Below are 17,808 nucleotides of genomic sequence, written 5' to 3'. Positions count from 1 at the left end.
GAGAGTGGCAAAGAAATGACTCAGTCATCACCTTTTGGGGGTTAGTTTTATTTTTGTTTCTGCTCTTCGAAGTGATGCAAATAATCCACGTTCTTTTTTTTATAGTTAAAAAATTCAAAGAAAAAACATATATTTGTCATTCATAATCCTACTACTCCACGATAACCACTGTTCACATTTTGATGTATATTTTTTCAGGTTTTCCCTATGAATATATGTTTATAAACATTCTTTACAAGAACAGGAGACCAGAACATGTTTTGCAAACCAGCTTTTCTCACTTCAGCATCTATCATGAACAATGACACTATACTCAACATTGGGATGCACTCAATAAATACAGGCTGAGTGAATATGCATCAATGAGACACTACCTTTGCTTTTAAAGATGTGTTAAGGGAGTTTTGAAATATGCATACCCTTTGTCCAATTAATTCCACTTCTAGGAAATTTGTCCTAAGGAAATAATTTGAAGAGCATGCTAAGACTTACATCTGAGGATATTCACCATAGCATTGTTTAAAAATCAAAATCTGAAACAGCCTAAATGTCCAACAACAGAGCATTGGTTAAATATATCATTTTATATCCACACAATAGAACAACATGCAGCCAAGTAAGAGACAACGTGTATTTGGATGTACTGACAGGGAATATGCTAAGTGAATTGCTACGTGAATAAAACAGTTTCAAAGCAGAACACATAATATGAACCCACTTTTGAATTGTGTACATCTGCAGACCAGGGACGGGCAAACTTTTTCTGTAAAGGGCCAGATTTTTTATGTTTTGCAGGCCATACAATCTCTCTCACAAATACTTAACTCTGCCATTATAGTGTGAAAGCAGCCATAGACAATACATAGAAGAATGGGCATGGCTGTGTTCCAATAAAACTTTACTTACAAAAACAAATGGCAGGCCAAATCTGACCCATAGGCCATAGTTTGATCACCTCTGATCTAAAAGAAAACACACCAAAATGCTAACAGTGACTAGCTGTGGATGGTGGAATTATTGGTGATTTCTAATTTTATACTTTTTTGTATTTTCTCAAATTTAATGAGCATTTATTACTTTCAAAATCAGAACCAATAACAGGCTTTTTTCATTATTTATGGGGGAATGGGAAGGCTCTGAGAAGCCCAAGACATAGTCTTACATAGTTTCATATTTTAAGATCTATGCTTATTCATCGTTTCTTAGTTTTTCTGTAGAGTACCACAAGACCCCTCAACATACACCTTAAGAGAAGGGAGGAAGGGAGGGAAGGAGAGGGAGAGGGAGAAAGGGTAGGAGGAGGAGTGAGGGGGTTGGGGGGGTAGAGGAAACAACAACAAACTCCACCCCAGTCCTGGTGTTTCAGAAAATTCCGAGGATCATGGACTTACCACTAGACATAAGTCACAGAGTGCCAACTCTCTGTCAACCTGCTCCAGGACGGCAGGATCCAGGTTTTCTCCAAACCACACTACATGGGGTCGCAGCAGGCCCCCACATCCTGCCTCTTCACACCTGTAAGAAAGTTATCTTGAACCAACCCAAGACCTGCATTGCCAGAAGGTCTGCCCAGTGATCAGAGGAAAGCTAGGGGCTACCCCAAATCCAGGCTGTCCAGATAGGTCACTTTGATACGTCTCATCCCCTGTCCCTTCCCTCCTAGCCCATATGAGCTCGCCCTGAATATGAAGTACTAATTTTAACTGCCTTTATAAAGTTCTTATTTTGTCTGGATGCACTGGATTGTCTGTTGACAAATGTGTTTCAGCCAAGCTTGACCTTCTCTTTCTAAACAGCTTTCTCTTTCCCAGTTACTTCACCATGCTCATTGGCACAATTGTGCTCACAGTAACCCAGAGCTGGGAGGAATACTGGGCTCAGATTTGCCTCCAACACACCAACCACCCCCTAATTTCATCAATGACCTCCTTTCATTTGCTCTCAGATTCTCCTCTCTCTTGCCCTGTCTATAGCCAAGATCTCCAGTGTCGATTACTAAAAATCTCTCATCTTTCACTCCCTACTACCTCTAGGTCATCTTATATATACTTCCTAAAATAATCTCCCCTAAACATTTTCATCACGTTAATCTCCTACTCAAGAACCACTGGGATTCCCTATTCTTTTAGACTGAAACTTTAGAATCTAGTAATGAAAACCCTTATTAAGAAAAATAAGCGTTCTGTAGTCAAATAAACCAGTAAAATATTAACGTATTATAACCACTTTTTAGAGAATAACAATGAGCATATTAAATATTCTGAGAAGGCCTGCGGTAAGGCAAACGTACTTTAACTTTGTTTAATCTAGTGTTTACATATTTATTTGAGCACATATTTTTTTTCAAGTAATGCCTATCAACATCACATGGACCTAGAGCTCTATGAAACACTTTTGGCAGCACTGTTCTAATGTCTGGTTTTGAAAAACTGACATAAAAATCTTTCTAGAGGTTTTTTTTTTTTTTAATCTACAAAAATCCTGTTTGGTCCTATAATTTCACATTTGCAAGATCTTTTGCTACCTCCATAACCTTGGATTAATAACAGTGATGATGAGGGGGAGCATGAAGACGACAGCAGTTAGCATTTATTGACCAGTTACAGTCTGCCAGCCTCTGTGCTTTATAGACACCGGATAAGCATCTGTAGGATAACAGCTCCAGAAGCTTTCCAGACCTCAAACTATCCCGCCATCACACAAAGCAAAAAGGGACTGGGAAGCAGCAGTCCTCTGGACCCTGGTCTGGTTCATCCTTTGTCGCTTTGCCTTTGGCCTCAGAGGTCAGGGCTGGTTTTTGCATTTGTGCATTTAAAAGGCATCCCCCCAAATGAACTTAGATTTTGGTTCCTAATTTTCTTTTTTTGAAATCTGCAACACCAAATACAGACCAAAGTTTTTTACCCACCGGGGAAGTTGCTCAACTGGGATTCTGGCGTCTTGAGTTTCAGGTTCTGGAGCACTGAAGTAAATAACACAAAGAAAGAATGTCATTGGTATAATCAAAGAACAAAGAAATAACATAAACCAATCAGCTTGTATATTTGCCTGGAAGTATATGGTACAAAACTCCTAATTAATACATGCTGACTTAGAAGGGACTAGAAGGATAGACACCAAACAATTAATTACCAGTGGTTTTACCTCAAGAAAGGGAATTTGTATGCGGAGAGGGGTGGACCAGCCAGATGTGCTAAGGGGGAGTTTCAGGATTTGCACTGTGTATGTCACCATAATTTGAATCTTCTGCAATGACATTACATTAATATGTTACTTATATAATTTATACTGATTTAAAATGGCCAGGTAGAATTTTTCTCAATATTCTGAGTCTACCCTTAACTTTTTCCCCTAATTATAATAATAGTACCTGTTTATCATAGAAATGTTGGAAACTTTAGAAAGATCTAAAGAAGAAATCAAAATCACCCATAATCCCACCACTCCGGATAACCACTGTTAATATTTTGTTATATTTCCTTCTGGTCTTTTATCTATATACAGGCACATCAACATGGGGTGTGTGTGTATGTGTGTGTGTGTGTTTAAACACAAAGTTGGGATCATATTGTATAGAATTAGATCCTGTGGTTTTCACCTAACATTGTAAATTGTCAGCAAACTATTTCTTTTATCATATGGCTGTACTGTATCTAGTCTTATTTCTCATAAATATCCATGGGGATCTTAGATTACGGTTCAATTTCCTCGAATTTATGTTCAGTCTAACAGAGAAAACAACATACACTTATTTTATAGTGCAGTATAATTACCCTTTTCCTGATAAAGCTTGACAAATTGGACTCTTGTAATTCGCAGCCACAACTCCACAAGAGGTACATCGCGTTTTAAATAAGCTACCTGAAAAACACAAGTGAAGCAAGATCAGAACTTAGTGTAATCAAGAGCAATTGTGTCCATGTCTAAAAGGGTACAAAATAATTTAGTTTTTATATGTTCATTTTAGCAAATGGGCCTACTCTAGGTATCATGGGAAATGTAAGGGCATACAGCACTACTGAACAAGCCAAGAGCATCTGCCCTCCTGGACTTTATAATCTGGAGGGGAGAGAGACAGATGGAATAACTTACTACATGACTGCGGACCTCTCACATTACCTTGGAGTGATGTTCAGGTGGAAGTGAAGTGGTTGGTAGGGTGGGTGGAGCCAACCTAAACCTAAGAGCGTGACTTACTAGGTATATGATGGATAAAGGTTCAGTAGCTCAGGATGTGTTCACAAAACCTTAACTTCAACTTAACAAAGCTTGAATCTTTTATCCAAAAGCAGCTCAATGAATAAATAATCAACTAACAAATGAAGAAAATAATTGTTAACACTAGCAACCATTTATTGAGCTAAAGCAATAACGGTGACCACAATTCACTAAATATTCACCATATGCCCAGGGCTGTGCTGAGCATGTTACACACCGTAGTGGACATATAATGTTCTCTTCTCTCCAGTATTACTTCTTTGGGGACCCGTCTCTCCTCCATCCCATGCCAAGGTGATGGAGCTGTCAGTCACATTCCAAAATACAAGCTTTGGCACAAGTTCTAGACTGTCCGATCATAGTACCCTGTCCCTCCAGCAGCAGTGTCTGGTCAAAAGGGAGGTATGTGACCAAGCAAGGCCATCCAGAGGTTTATTTTCTGAGGAGACGGCTAAGCCAGAGCGAGCCTGGAGCCGCCAGATGCCGCCATCGCTGGCACCTGGAGGCAGATCAAATGCAGGGGGAGAGGTGAGGTTAACTCCTAGAGGACAGAAAGCTGAGGGAAGCAGAGGGAGAGAGGCAGGGAGACAAAGAAAGGGAGTCTGCTGAGACGTTAGCTCCACCCCAGGGCTCCTCAGTGGTGTGAGCTAACATACCTATCTTGTCAGTTTTAGCGTGGCCATTTTTCCCCATGTTAACATCTCTGAAATTTGGATTGTGTCCTAAAATTGCTACTGGCCAGATGACGGCTGTGACGTGGTTGTCGTAGCCTGCACTTGCTCAGACTCGTTGAAGGATAACACTGATGACTGAAACGTGTGGCGACCTGGTGGTTGTTCTCGGTGGCCTGAGCGGACGAAGGTAACCCCCAGATATTTCAGCCGACAAACCATTGAAGGGCCATTTGGGGAAGAAAATGAGTCCTGGTTATTCTCTAGAACCCTTCCACGGTCACCCTTTGGTAAGATCAGAAGAGACCCAATATCAAACTAGCAGAATGTGTACAGCAGCTTGAAAGAGAACCCCAGAGATAAGAGAGGAGCAGCCTGAGGGAATGCTGCATCACCGATCCCCTTGATGGCCCAGAGCATAATACTGTGTGGAAAAAGCAGACACGGAGGCCTCGGAGTCACTCAGAAGTAATTCAGAAGAGCTAGATAGTGAGAAATATCTTAACCACTCTATTTCACTCATATTTTGTTTTTTATTTGCACAAGAGTGATATAGTTTCTAAAAACCTGCGTCTAAGTAAATTTTAACAAGCCCTTTCTACAACAATAATTAAAATAACAAATAAAATAATAATCCTAAGGAATAATAAAATAAAATATCATGATTTAGGCAGATTATTTTCTTTCTGAGTGTCACATTAAAAACATAATTCATCTTAAAATTGATGGCATCTTCAGTTTGATGGAAAAAGGGGCTTTCTTTGAATTTTACCTAAATGAGAAGAGAGTTCTCATCACTTGCAACCAAAAAAGTCCCAACTAAGATGCATATATTATCTGACTTGATCCTTAAAACAACGCTGTAAGATAGGCCTTATCATCCCCATTTTATACATGGTGAGTGACACAGCCTATATTCTGACACTGCAGAGAAATGAGAAGAGCCACATGGAAAGTGGCCCAGAGCCAGCAGAAGGTGCCAAAGAAACACTCAGTAGGTGGCTGACTGTTGCTGGGACACCAAAGAGAGATGAGATCCAAGAGAACAAGGCTCAACTTTCATTATCAGGGTGACCACAAGACTAGGCAAAAATTAGCAACTTCACTGTACACACACAAAAACAAGCAACGTTCTCCACGGGGTCACTGCTTCTGGAAATTCCATAATTAGGAATGTATTCCTTGGGATTGAATTTTGTAGACTCTTAAATACAAATGCCCTTGGGAAGAAATCCTTGCACGCCTATTTATGCTCTTGTACGAATGAATTTATTAGATTTTTGGTGAGAGCAAAGAAGGAAGAGGATTAAGAGGACTAGAGGGAAAAGTAGGGTGTCATCAGGACAGAGAAGGGAAGCCCGAGGGACCCAGGACAAACTCCACAGGGTGTCACAAACTTGGGCGGCTTGCTGCAGTGAAGGTCACTGAGCTGGCAGCTTCCCAAAGGCTCCAGGGCTGAGCAGAGGCACAGACTCAGTGGAGAGTGCCGATCAGGGGACAGAAATGGATACCCCCAAGAATGCCAAAGTGTTCCCATTCGGGGTCCTGCTAAAGCCACAGCTGTTCAATGCCCCAAACCTCCCATTTCCCTTCAGCCCAGCTGGGCAGTTGTCTTAGAGCACAACACCCCTCAACAGAACTCCCCAAGGAGGGGAGTTCATGCAGCTGTGCAGACCAGAGCTTCTCCAGTGCCATGTGCAGATGAGACACAAGGGCATCTTGTCAAAATGCAGATTCTGATTCAGTTGGTCCAAGTAGGAAATGGAAGGACACGTGTTTTAAAGTCTGGCTCCCCTCCCCATGTGAGGCTGAGGGTCCCTCACCATGGATTTCCAGAAGGTTCTTGGTGCCAGCCTTGCGGTGCAGCTCATCAATGTTTTGGGTGATAACCATGACCCATCGGCCCTGCTTGTGCAGCCGGGCCTCACATTTGGCGATGGCGAGGTGCCCGGGGTTTGGCTCCTTGCTCTGCATGACCTCCCGCCGGTAGTGGTAGAACTCCCACACCCGGGACGGGTTTCGGGCAAAGGCCTGAGGAGTGGCCAGGTCCTGGGGGTGAGAGAGGAGGCAGGAGTCAGGCAGGGAAAGAAACGCTAATGCCCTGAAACATAGGCAGCAGGGGTGCTGAACCGCGGGGTGACAGCCAAATGTTGGGAACACGTGCAGGCCCCTTTTTCTCTAAAACAGAGGCAGGCTGCCTAGGGAGGGTGCAAGTGGGAACACACCTGCTGTAGGTTCACACGGTGTGGTGGACACAGGACAGGGGCCTGGGCACCAGCCTGTGTCCCAAGCCTGGGACTAACAAGGGTCCTGGGAGAAATCAGTTTTAATTTCCCCAATCATAAGGCAGGGATAATGCAACCTGTCCCATTTACCAATCAACTAAATTATGAACACGAAGTAAAGTAATAGGCAGGAAGGTAATTTAAGTTGAATCTACTTTTTCATGGAGCCTCAAAATATGCCAAGTCAATCTCATTTATCCAGGAAAAAAAGTGAAAGGCAAAATGCTTGACTGAGGTACCATGACCATAGTTGAAAAACTCAGTTTTTATAACTATAATTATAGCTACGCATACAACTACACATATAAAACACAGGATAATGTTATATTAACCGAATATATAAAAACCATATATTTTTTTTTTTTATATAATTAGGTTTGTTTTTGTTTATTGCAGTAACATTGGTTTATAACATTGTAAAAATTTCAGGTGTACATCATTGTACTTCTATTTCTGCATGAACTAAAAACCATATATTTTAAAGTACGATTCCTCTTCTAGGAAAAACAAATCTCATCTATGGTGAGAGCAGAGCAGTAGCTGTCTGGGGCTGGTAGCTAACAGGAATAGGGCATAAGGGAACCTTTGGCAATGACTGAAATAGTCTATAACTTGCTTGTGGCAGTAGTGGTATTATGCATTTTATTTTACTATAAAGGTCACCCTTCTAGCTGGTAGGAATGTCAGCCTTCATTTTGGGAGTGGATCATCTACGCTGTGGATTATCCACGTGGACCCTGTGCTTCTCTCCCATCCTGCCCTCCACCTACAACGTATGGTAACCTGAAGCAGTGTACAGGTGGTACGTGAACCTGCATGTATGTGTCCTTGGGACACAGCTGGAGTCAAACACTTTGCTTCCCCACAAACTCTGAGCTGCCCTGACGTGACTGACCACCCGACGAGAAGCTGCTCCTGTACCCGCAGAGCCCCCACCCCGCTTCTCTAACTCAGCAGTGGCTCTCTGTGGCTCCTCTTTCTTGTGGGACCCTAATGGCCCTCTGCCCTTCTTTCTTCCCCACTTTACCTCTAAGATGACGATCCCCACATCCACATCCCCAGGCCTCGCCTGGAGGGCAGCGGAGAGCTGACAACACATCTTAAACATCTGCCAGCCTGAGACGTTTAATAGAAGAAGGAAGGGCAGGTTCACTAACCCTTCACTCAACAAGAAATTACCTACCAAATTTGAAAGTCATGTATTAAAGTAATTATTTATGATTGCCTTCATTCGCCAACAAAAAATCTATTAAGCACCTACATGTGCCCGAGTTCTGGGAGCTGGGGATGGAGCAATGAATAAAACAGAGAAAATTCCCTGCCCGCCCTCCAAAACCAGGGATTTCCAGGGTGGGGGGAGGGGAGGAGACTGACTGAATGTTCCTTGAGGGAACATTCTGGGGCACAGAAATGTTCTACAACATGATCGTGATGATGGCTACACTACTGTATATATTTCTTACAACTCACTGAATTGTACAATTAAAATTGGTGAATTTTATTGTATGTATATTAATACCTCAGTAAAAACTGAATTAAAAAAATCCAGGCCCTCATAGAACTTACCATCTAATGGCTTTCATATAAAGTTTTGAACATCAAACCCTAAGCCCTCAACAATTCAACTTTGGTTTTAATATGAAAAGTTCACAGAAACTTTAAAAAAAATTTGTAATACTTAATTTCAGTATCTACAGAAAAGTAATGAACTACGCTAATCAAGGATTTCTGATTCCACTTTAATTACTAGAAGAAATCTGTTATCTGCATAAATGCAATCTACACATATTTAGAAAGTAAGGAAAGTGGCTGCTTTGCTTAAAACTGAGCTCTTAATCGTACAGACTGTGTGTTGATGCCAAAATGAACCAAAGAGTCATAGTTAATTTCACAACTTTTCCCTCTGGGTTTCAGGCGTCAGTATAGGTTCTGACTCCAACTCTGTTACGGCTTCACTCACAAGAGCCTCTTCGTGTTCTGGAAACATCACTCACCTGAGCTTGCCATTTTCTCCAGTAACCTCCGGCTCCTCTGAAAGTCGGAACCCCACTTTCAGCACTAACACCAGCCCCTGAAATGACAACTATGTGCTTCGCTTTTGCAAAGCACTTCCGAAAATCGGCCATATCTAAAGAGAGAATAAAATCTTCATCAACGCAGGGTACCACTTGGGCAGGGTACCACTTGGGCATTTACAACCCACATCAATTGACTGTATTTTGAAACAGGACCTCGCGTGAAATTATACTTTAAGACATCCAAATAAAAATCATTCCCATACCACGAAGATGCCATCCATGGGGCCTGATGTGTGAGTGAAGAGCAACTTAAGAAAGAAGCAGGGGCTTGGGGCACACAGCACTGGCTGTCTCAGCTCCGCCCCCATCCAGTCATCTGATCTTATGTGAATGACTACACCCCACCCCCGCCACTATCCTGGGACTCCTCGGCTGTTTGATGTGCACAAACAGTGCCTTCCCTTGAGCTGGGCTGTTAGGAAGATTAAAAAAGGCTAATGGATGGGCATGCATCTTCCTTCATAAAAGTAAAAGCAAGCTTGTGTGTGTGTATGTCTGTGAGGGCTGAGCGGAGGCCCAATGGACCCTAAAGCCTTCCTTTCCTCCCCAAATTCCCTTTTCTTTGGGGATCTTGCAAATTTTAGCTTCCTTCAGCTTCACTACCAAGGTGAGGACGAGGGCCCCTCTCCTGTGAACAAATGCGCAGCCCCAATGTGGACACACAACCTTCTCCTTTACAGCTAAGAGTTGGACTTTTCAACAAGACGCCACCAGAGACTTGGGGTAAAGAAGGGAATTGAACACAGAGAATAGCACAACAGCAGGTAATCATGGTCACAGACTGTGGCTGGCCCTCCAGGACGCAGGCCCTGGCCTGCATCTCCAGGCATCTTCCCGCCTGATCTCAGACCAACGGGAGCAGCAGCCATCACTTAGTCAGGGCGCCCCTCTCCCCGGGCTCTGCGCCAGGCATTTTACGTGGATCACGAGGTGGAGTTTGCCCCTGAAATAAACATCCTCATCCCAGGACAAGAATCAGGAGCCAGACTTGAACGGCCCTTGTTTCTCTTGGGCAAGGTTAGGTCAGGGCACAGCACACGGCTGAGAGCAACACCCTTCTCTCCCGGGCGCCGCGGCTCTGCAGGCCCTCGTGTGGGTGAGTGCCATGGCCTCAACAGGCCAGGCCCCAGCAGTACAGAGCTGAGCGTAAGCTGCCAGGAGAAGAGAGATGCCATCTTCTGCCCTCCACTTGGAGACGCAAGTGCCGGACCAGCACTGCCTGTGGCCCTGGACACAGACATCTTCCAGAAGTGGCCAACCTGTACCAGAGCATTGAAGATTCTAGCAAAAGTGGAAGCGAGTTCCTCAGCTGATGGAGCAGGCTTTCTGGTCTTGCCCCCTGGAGGCAATGGCAACCAAAACTAATCCTTGGACTGAATGAGCGTCCCCTGAGAGATGGAACTGGTGACAGACAGGATGGAGGAAAGGAAGAAAGATGGTAGGGTAGGGGCTTAGAGAAAACGAACTTGAATATCAAAGGGAGTCTGACTTCATTTTGTACCCCAAGCTGTAAGGCGGATTCTATTGGTTTCTCATACTTGATGGCTCCCTCTAGGCAGGGATGGGACTTCCTCATCCTCAAGAGCCCAGAGCTGCCTCTGTGGCTGGCCCAGGATAGAGAATCTGAAAAAAGGCTCAATTTCTCCTCCCTTCTCTTCCTCTCTGACTGCTGGTAAGAATGAACAGAGTAAAAGCAGACTCTCAGAAACAAAGCAGCAGAGGGTTCCAGCTCCCGCTCTGGCTACGTTCCTGGAGCTCTCTAGGACCATGCTTTCGGCAGTGTAAGGCTCAGAGGACTGAAGATGGTTCAGGCACACTGTTCCCTTCACATATAACCAACTCAACTACCTGCCAACCATGCTAATGCTCTGCCTAAACTCACGTCCCTGTCACAGATAGATGGGCGTGAAAAATAAGGCCCGCTAAAGCTGTCCAACCAGGAAGAATTTGGAAAAAGAAACCCGTTGGATTAGAGTTTGTAGTCTGATCTAATCTCCCAAAAGAATAAGATGCTTAAGATAAAACGTACAAGTACTTTTCTAGGAACTGTTGGTGTGACTCCTGGGTTCAAACCCTACACACATCTTTAACAAGTTCAAAGTTTACCCATAAAACTTTCCCCGGCCCTAAAGGTCTTTTCTGCCCCAAATGTAAACTCTGTCATCCCACTGATGAATAGATTCCTAGGTCAGAGTGATTTTTATTAAGGTACCACTTTAAGCAACTTCTGGAAACCAAAAAGTCAACTCAGGTTTGGTTCTTAGAAAACAGGACGTTAGATATAATGATGTTGAAGTGGTACGAAATCTTTTTAACAAAGGCATTTCCCAACTGCTAAAGAAAACACACCAGTGTGTTCTGCGGTTCCAAACCTAGACAGCCCATTTTTGGCCCAGATCAGGCACACACTGTGGGTCCCGTCACAGCCTCTAACAGCCTGCCCTGCACAGCTGTGAACACCAAGAGGTTGGGCGGCTGAGCGGAACTGGGTTCTCTGGGTGCTTTTCCGTTCCTGAGATTGGGCAAGATGGATGGAGAGTGATTACATCTGAGCAGACTCACAGTAATAGAAAAAGTTATCCAAACGTTGAAAATGAGGGAAAAAGAGTTCAGCTTGCCCTTCAATGCCATATTGAAGCACTGTTTAACAGGCCCACCTGAGGATCATTTTTTTATACAAATCTGTTAGACTCTGTACTCAACATAGACGAAGGGCCCCGATATGTTAACTCGTAGGTTTTTGTCAGGTAGAGATGCAAATTGTTTCTGTCCAGTAGAAAATTTAACCCCATACTACCCTATAGGACAATCGCCAGCTTTCCTCCCCTACAGAGAGGTGATGAGTTTAAAATACAAATCATGTGTGAAAAGCTTAAATGCAAATATTCCAGGAGAAACAGTAAAACGTCTCGAATGGACTTAACTTGACTATTAAGAGAGAATCTCTGACCCTGTCCTGGAAGGGGCCTGCCTAAGGAGAAGAAGAGGAGTGGCTTTCTCCACAATCTTGCCCAGCACCCACTTCAATACAGACATTCCCCCTCAACGTGTAGGAACTTTCAGGTACTTCAAATTCCACTGGAGATGAGGAGATGGCCGGCTAAGAAAGACCTACTTGAACTTGGACGAGCCATTGTTAGGCAAATCTTGGTTCGTGTGGAGGCTGGAGACTTCAATCCACAATACAGCTGGGAAATTAATCGGCTGGGGACAATCTGGAGAGGTCGCATCAGGTTTTCTTTGTAGTACTAATTCTTGAGATGGGCTTTAGAAAAATCACAAAAACAACAGAAACAATCAGAAAAGATTTGTATTTCTACAAATGTAAGATAGAATGCCCTTAACAAAAATTTTTAGTAACAGATCTTCATGGTATTCGTCCTCTAAACTAGCTGTTTTCAATTTGTGTTCTTAAGTGCTCCTAGGATGTGCAGAGGTGCCCTGGAGCATTGGTTTGCAAAGTTTGGTTCCCAGACCAGCAGCATCAGCATCACCGGAGATCTTGTTAGAAATGCAAAGTCACAGGCTTCACCCCAGACCCACTGAATCAGAAACTCTGGAGGTGGGCCCCACATCTATCTCCAAGTGATTCTTTTTTTTTTTTTTTTTATAATTTTATTTATTTATTTTTCCCCCAAAGCCCCAGTAGATAGTTGTATGTCACAGCTGCACATCCTTCTAGTTGCTGTATGTGGGACGCGGCCTCAGCATGGCCGGAGAAGCAGTGCGTTGGTGCGCGCCCGGGATCCGAACCCGGGCCGCCAGCAGCGGAGCGCGCGCACTTAACCGCTAAGCCACGGGGCCAGCCCCTCTCCAAGTGATTCTGATGAATGCTCAAGTTTGAGAACCATGGCCTTAGCAGCTTGGGAAGGGGTTAGATGTGAGAATTCATTTGAAAAAGGTTCTGCTGCTTTTAAAAAGGTACGAAAACCACTGGCCTCTCAACTTTTGGTCAAAGTACAGTTTCAATGAGAATGTAAATTCTAACTGAAAACTGAACTAGGCAGGGAAGACATACTAGGACAACAAATAGGATTAAAATGACATCGTGTTAAAGAAACTTGGGAGTCTTAAGGCACATTTAGTAAATCTTTATCTATCCCTGAGGAATTTTATAAAAAGAAAACAGACACAGAAAAAGACAACATTTGGGTCAATGACATCAAAAGGGTAATTGGCAGAGCTGATTTCCATTTATTGGGTCAAATTGTTGGAAGAACTAAGGATTAAAGGTCTGGAGATGATATAGGAAAAACAGAAAAATAACACATTGCCTAAAATTTTACAATCCTTTTGGAAGACAACCTATCACAATTACAAATACATTTTCCCTTTGCCCTAGCAATTCCAAGTCTGGGAATTTTTGTAACAGTGAGACTTGCACACATCCAAAATGACATATCTACAGGGTTGTTCTTCATACCATTGTGATTAACAGCAAGAGACTAGAAACAACCTAAATGTACATTTGCAGGGGATAAGTTCAATAAACAGTGGCATATTCACCTTATGCAACACAGCTGCTCTAAAAAACAATGTATGTATGATTCTACTTATATGACATTCTGGAATAGACAAAACTATGGGGACAGAAAACATATCAGTGGTTATGTAACCACGGGACCAGTTTTAACTGACCCCATCTTATCCACAGAAGGTTAAAGTTGTTTTTCAGGGACAGTGAGCCAGAAAACTGCAAGCCAGAACATGCACAGAGGAGAAAATCTTGACCTGAAATAATACCCAGAACCAAAGATTCTCCCCCTACGAGACCAAAGGACCAGGACATAACTGGAACTTGAAAGCCAGACTCTCATCAGAAGCGAGGGGTCCACTGTCTAGGAAGAACAGGTATTAAAGCCTCTTTCCATACCTTACCATAAATGTTTAAAGCCCTCTGATCAAAACCTGCCCCACCAGTCTTCCGCATACCAGCCTGTTCCCCCTACCCTCTTAAATTTTGCCCCAAATCCTGGATCAGGGAGACAGATTTGAGAGCATTGCCTCCTGTCTCCTTGCCAGCAGACCTCATAATAAAGCCTTTTCTTTTCTCAAAAGCTGGTGCTATAATTATTGGCTTTTTACGCACATCAGGCAGTGAAATCCCTTTGTTGGGTATCAGTTACCAGAGCAGGGAGGAGTACTATAAAGGATCATGAGCTGATTTAGCCAAGTGAAAGAATTGTCCTACATCTTGATTATGGTGGTGGTTACATGACTGTGTCTGTCAAAACCCATAGAACTCTACACTAAAAAAAGGGTTAACTGTACTGTATGTAAACCATATTTAAAAATAAGGGGTATAGAGTTTCAGTTTTGCAAGATAAAAAGAGTTCTAGAGATTGGTTGCACAACAATGTGAATGAACTTAACACTACAGAACTGTAGCCTTAAAACTGGTTAAGATGGTAAATTTGATGTTATATGTATTTTACTACAAATAAAAAAAGCCCAAATGAACAAAGTCTAATTAAATGTGAATTGCTGGTTGATTCAGCATTTATCAGCAGACAGCATGCTAGCTTCAGAAGACATTGCTGGTATTAGCAGAGCAGAGGATATTCAGAGAAGTTAAAAATAAATGTCTGGAACACGAGGCTCAAAAACCTGGTAGTGCCAAATCAGATTAATTCCATAAACTGTTCCGTTGTTCAGATTTCACGTGTTGAAAAAAAAAACAGGCTCCCTAGCACCCCGACCCCAGTGGTGGTGGCGGTCCCCTGGTGCCCCTGCCCCAGCAGCCCCAGCTACCCAGTGCCAGCAGCCCCAGCCCGCCTGTGCCCCAGACCCAGCTGCATCGCTCGACCGCGCCCTGGCCACAGTTCCTTTGGCTTGACTGCACCCCATCCCCAGCTCCTTCAGCTTGACCGTGCCTCAGGATCAGCTGCTTCGGCTTGGCTGTGCTCAGGCCCCAGCTGCTTTGGCGCCAACTACTTTTGCCAAGCCACGCTCCAGCTCCAGCTTCTTTAACCCAGCCACGCTCCAGCACCAGCTCCAGCTTCTTTGGCCCAGCCGTGCTTCAGCTCCAGTTGCGTTGACCCAGCCACACTCCAGCTCCAGCTGTTCCCACGCTCCAACTCTAGCTGCTTCTGCTCAGCCACGCTGAGACTCAGCCGTGCTCCACCTCCGGCTTCTTTGGCCCACCCATGCCCAAGCTCCAGCTGCTTCAACCTACCCATGCTCCAGTCCCAGCTGTTCCCATGCTCCAGCTCCAGCTGTTCCTGCACTCCAGCCCCAGTAGCCTCTGTTCAGCCACGCTTCAGCTCAGCTGCGCTTCAGCTCAGCCACAAGCCAACCAGAGTGCCCGTGGATCAAGGCAGTCACAGAATACACAGTTCTTGACCTCCACCCAGTGGCGGCCGGAGGAAACTGCAACCATATATTTTCAGTATGAGGAAAAATAAGCCAACACCGACAGGCACCATGCAAAAACACATAAAAGGAAAATGACAAGCATCCAGAAATCAACCCTGAAAACACAGAAATGGATAACCTTAATGACAGAGAATTCAAAATAGCTAACATAAAGAAGCTCAACGAAATACAAGAAAATACAGATAGGCAATTCAATGAAATCAGATATTTCTTTACAAAAGGGATTGAAACTATAAAGAAAAACCAATCAGAAATCTTAGAGATGAGAAAAACAATAGAGGAGATAAAGACAAATCTGGAAGCCTTAAGCATCAGAGCTGAAAATATGGAGGAAAGAATTAGCAATATTGGGGACAGCAATGCAAAAATGCTCCAGATGGAGGAGGAAAGAGAATTAAGGCTAAAAAGAAATGAAGAAACTCTACGAGAAATATCTGACTCAATTAGGAAATCCAACATAAGGATTATAGGAATTCCAGAGGGAGAAGAAAGGGAAAAAGGAGCTGAGAACTTCTCAAACCTGGGGAAGGAGCTGGAAATACCAGTGAATGAAATCAATAGATCTCCTAAATATAGCAACATGAAAAGACTCTCTCCAAGGCATATAGTAGTAAAGCTGGAAAAAGTTAACGACAAAGAAAAAATATTAAGGGCAGCTAGACAAAAACAAAAAAATAATGTACAAAGGAATTCCTATCAGGCTCTCACCTGAGTTCTCAACAGAAACTTTACAGGCTAGGAGACAGTGGAACAACATATTCAAAATTCTGAAAGACAAAAACTTTCAGCCAAGAATACTCTATCCAGCAAAATTATCCTTCAGATATGATGGAGAAATAATAACTATCCCTGATAAACAAAAGCTAAGGGAGTTCACTGCCACAAGACCCCCACTAAAAGAATTGTTCAAGAAGGCCTCATGCCTGAGGAAAAAAAGACAAAGGCGATACAGAATTTTGAATGAGGAGAACAATAGATAAAACCAGAAAAATTGCAGCTGTCTATCAGAATAGATTAGCAAACACTTAATTATAAAACCAAAGATCAAGGGAAAGAAAACACCAAAAATAAATATAACCTCATCACTTTAAACACAAACTCACAAGATGGAATAAGTTGTGACAACAATAACTTGGGGAAGAGGAAAGGGATTGAATCGACTTAGTCTAAGGAAATAAGAGGCCATCAGAAAATGGACGATCACATCCACGAGATTTTTTATACAAACCTCATGGTAACTACTAACCAAATAATCAGAACAGAGTCACACACTATAAAGAGAAAACTAAGAGAACCACTGTACAAAACTACCAAACTGAATTGGTAGTCCGAAACACATGGGACGAGAAACAAAAGAAATGCAAAAGAACCAGAAAATGAGCAATAAAATAGCAACATTAAGCCCTCATATATCAATAATTACCCTAAATGTAAATGAACTGAACTCTCCAAAGACACAGAGTGGTGTCTTGTTAAAAAACAAGACCCAACAATATGCTGCCTCTAGGAAACACATCTCAGCTCTAAAGACAAACACAGGCTCAGAGTGAAAGGATAGAAGACAATACTCCAAGCTAATGGCAAACAAAAGAAAGCAGCTGTTACCATACTTATCTCAGACAAAGTTGACTTCAAGATAAAACAGGTAATGAGAGACAAAGAGGGGCAATGATAAAAGAGACACTCCACCAAGAAGACATATCACTTATAAATATATATGCACCCAACACAGGAGCACCAAAGTACATAAAGCAACTATTAACAAACCTAAAAGGAGATATTAACACCCCACTTACATCAATAGATAGATCATCCAGACAGAAAGTCAATAAGGAAATAATGGACTTAAAAAAATTGACGAGATGGACTTAATAGATATATATAGAGCACTCCATCCAAACACCGCAGATTACACATTCTTCTCAAGCACGCATGGAACATTTTCAAGGATAGACCATATGTTGGGAAACAAGGCAAGCCTCTATAAATTTAAGAAGGTTGAAATCATAACAAGCATCTTTTCTGACCATAATGCCATGAAGCTAGAAATCAACTACAAGAAAAAAACCAGGAAAGTGACAAAGATCTGGAGACTAAACAACATGCTACTGAACGACCAATGGCTCATTGATGAAATTAAAGGAGAAACCAAATCATATCTGGAGGAAAATGAAAATGAAA

At 42.9% G+C, this 17,808-nt stretch overlaps 1 protein-coding gene across 2 annotated transcripts in view; it reads right to left on the bottom strand.

Moving 5' to 3' along the window:
• The window catches only part of SIRT5 (sirtuin 5), a 48,195-nt gene that overhangs the window by 18,753 nt on the left and 11,634 nt on the right, over positions 1 to 17,808 (bottom strand). For both annotated transcript variants that reach the window (XM_087438023.1, XM_004432110.3), the window contains exons 2-7: positions 12,368 to 12,517; positions 9,169 to 9,302; positions 6,713 to 6,938; positions 3,774 to 3,861; positions 2,909 to 2,962; positions 1,392 to 1,515 (exon numbers count right to left, since the gene is read on the bottom strand). In XM_087438023.1, the coding sequence (XP_087294149.1) occupies positions 1,392 to 1,515; positions 2,909 to 2,962; positions 3,774 to 3,861; positions 6,713 to 6,938; positions 9,169 to 9,302; positions 12,368 to 12,482 (741 nt within the window). In that variant the 5' untranslated portion in view covers positions 12,483 to 12,517. The remainder of the gene's footprint in view (positions 1 to 1,391; positions 1,516 to 2,908; positions 2,963 to 3,773; positions 3,862 to 6,712; positions 6,939 to 9,168; positions 9,303 to 12,367; positions 12,518 to 17,808) is intronic.

The sequence above is a fragment of the Ceratotherium simum genome, chromosome 13 (genome assembly GCF_057802395.1).
Source record: "Ceratotherium simum simum isolate JZ-2026a chromosome 13, ASM5780239v1, whole genome shotgun sequence".
NCBI lineage: Eukaryota > Metazoa > Chordata > Mammalia > Perissodactyla > Rhinocerotidae > Ceratotherium > Ceratotherium simum.
Note: the sequence above shows the minus strand (reverse complement) of the source record. Positions and strands in the feature narration are given on the sequence as shown.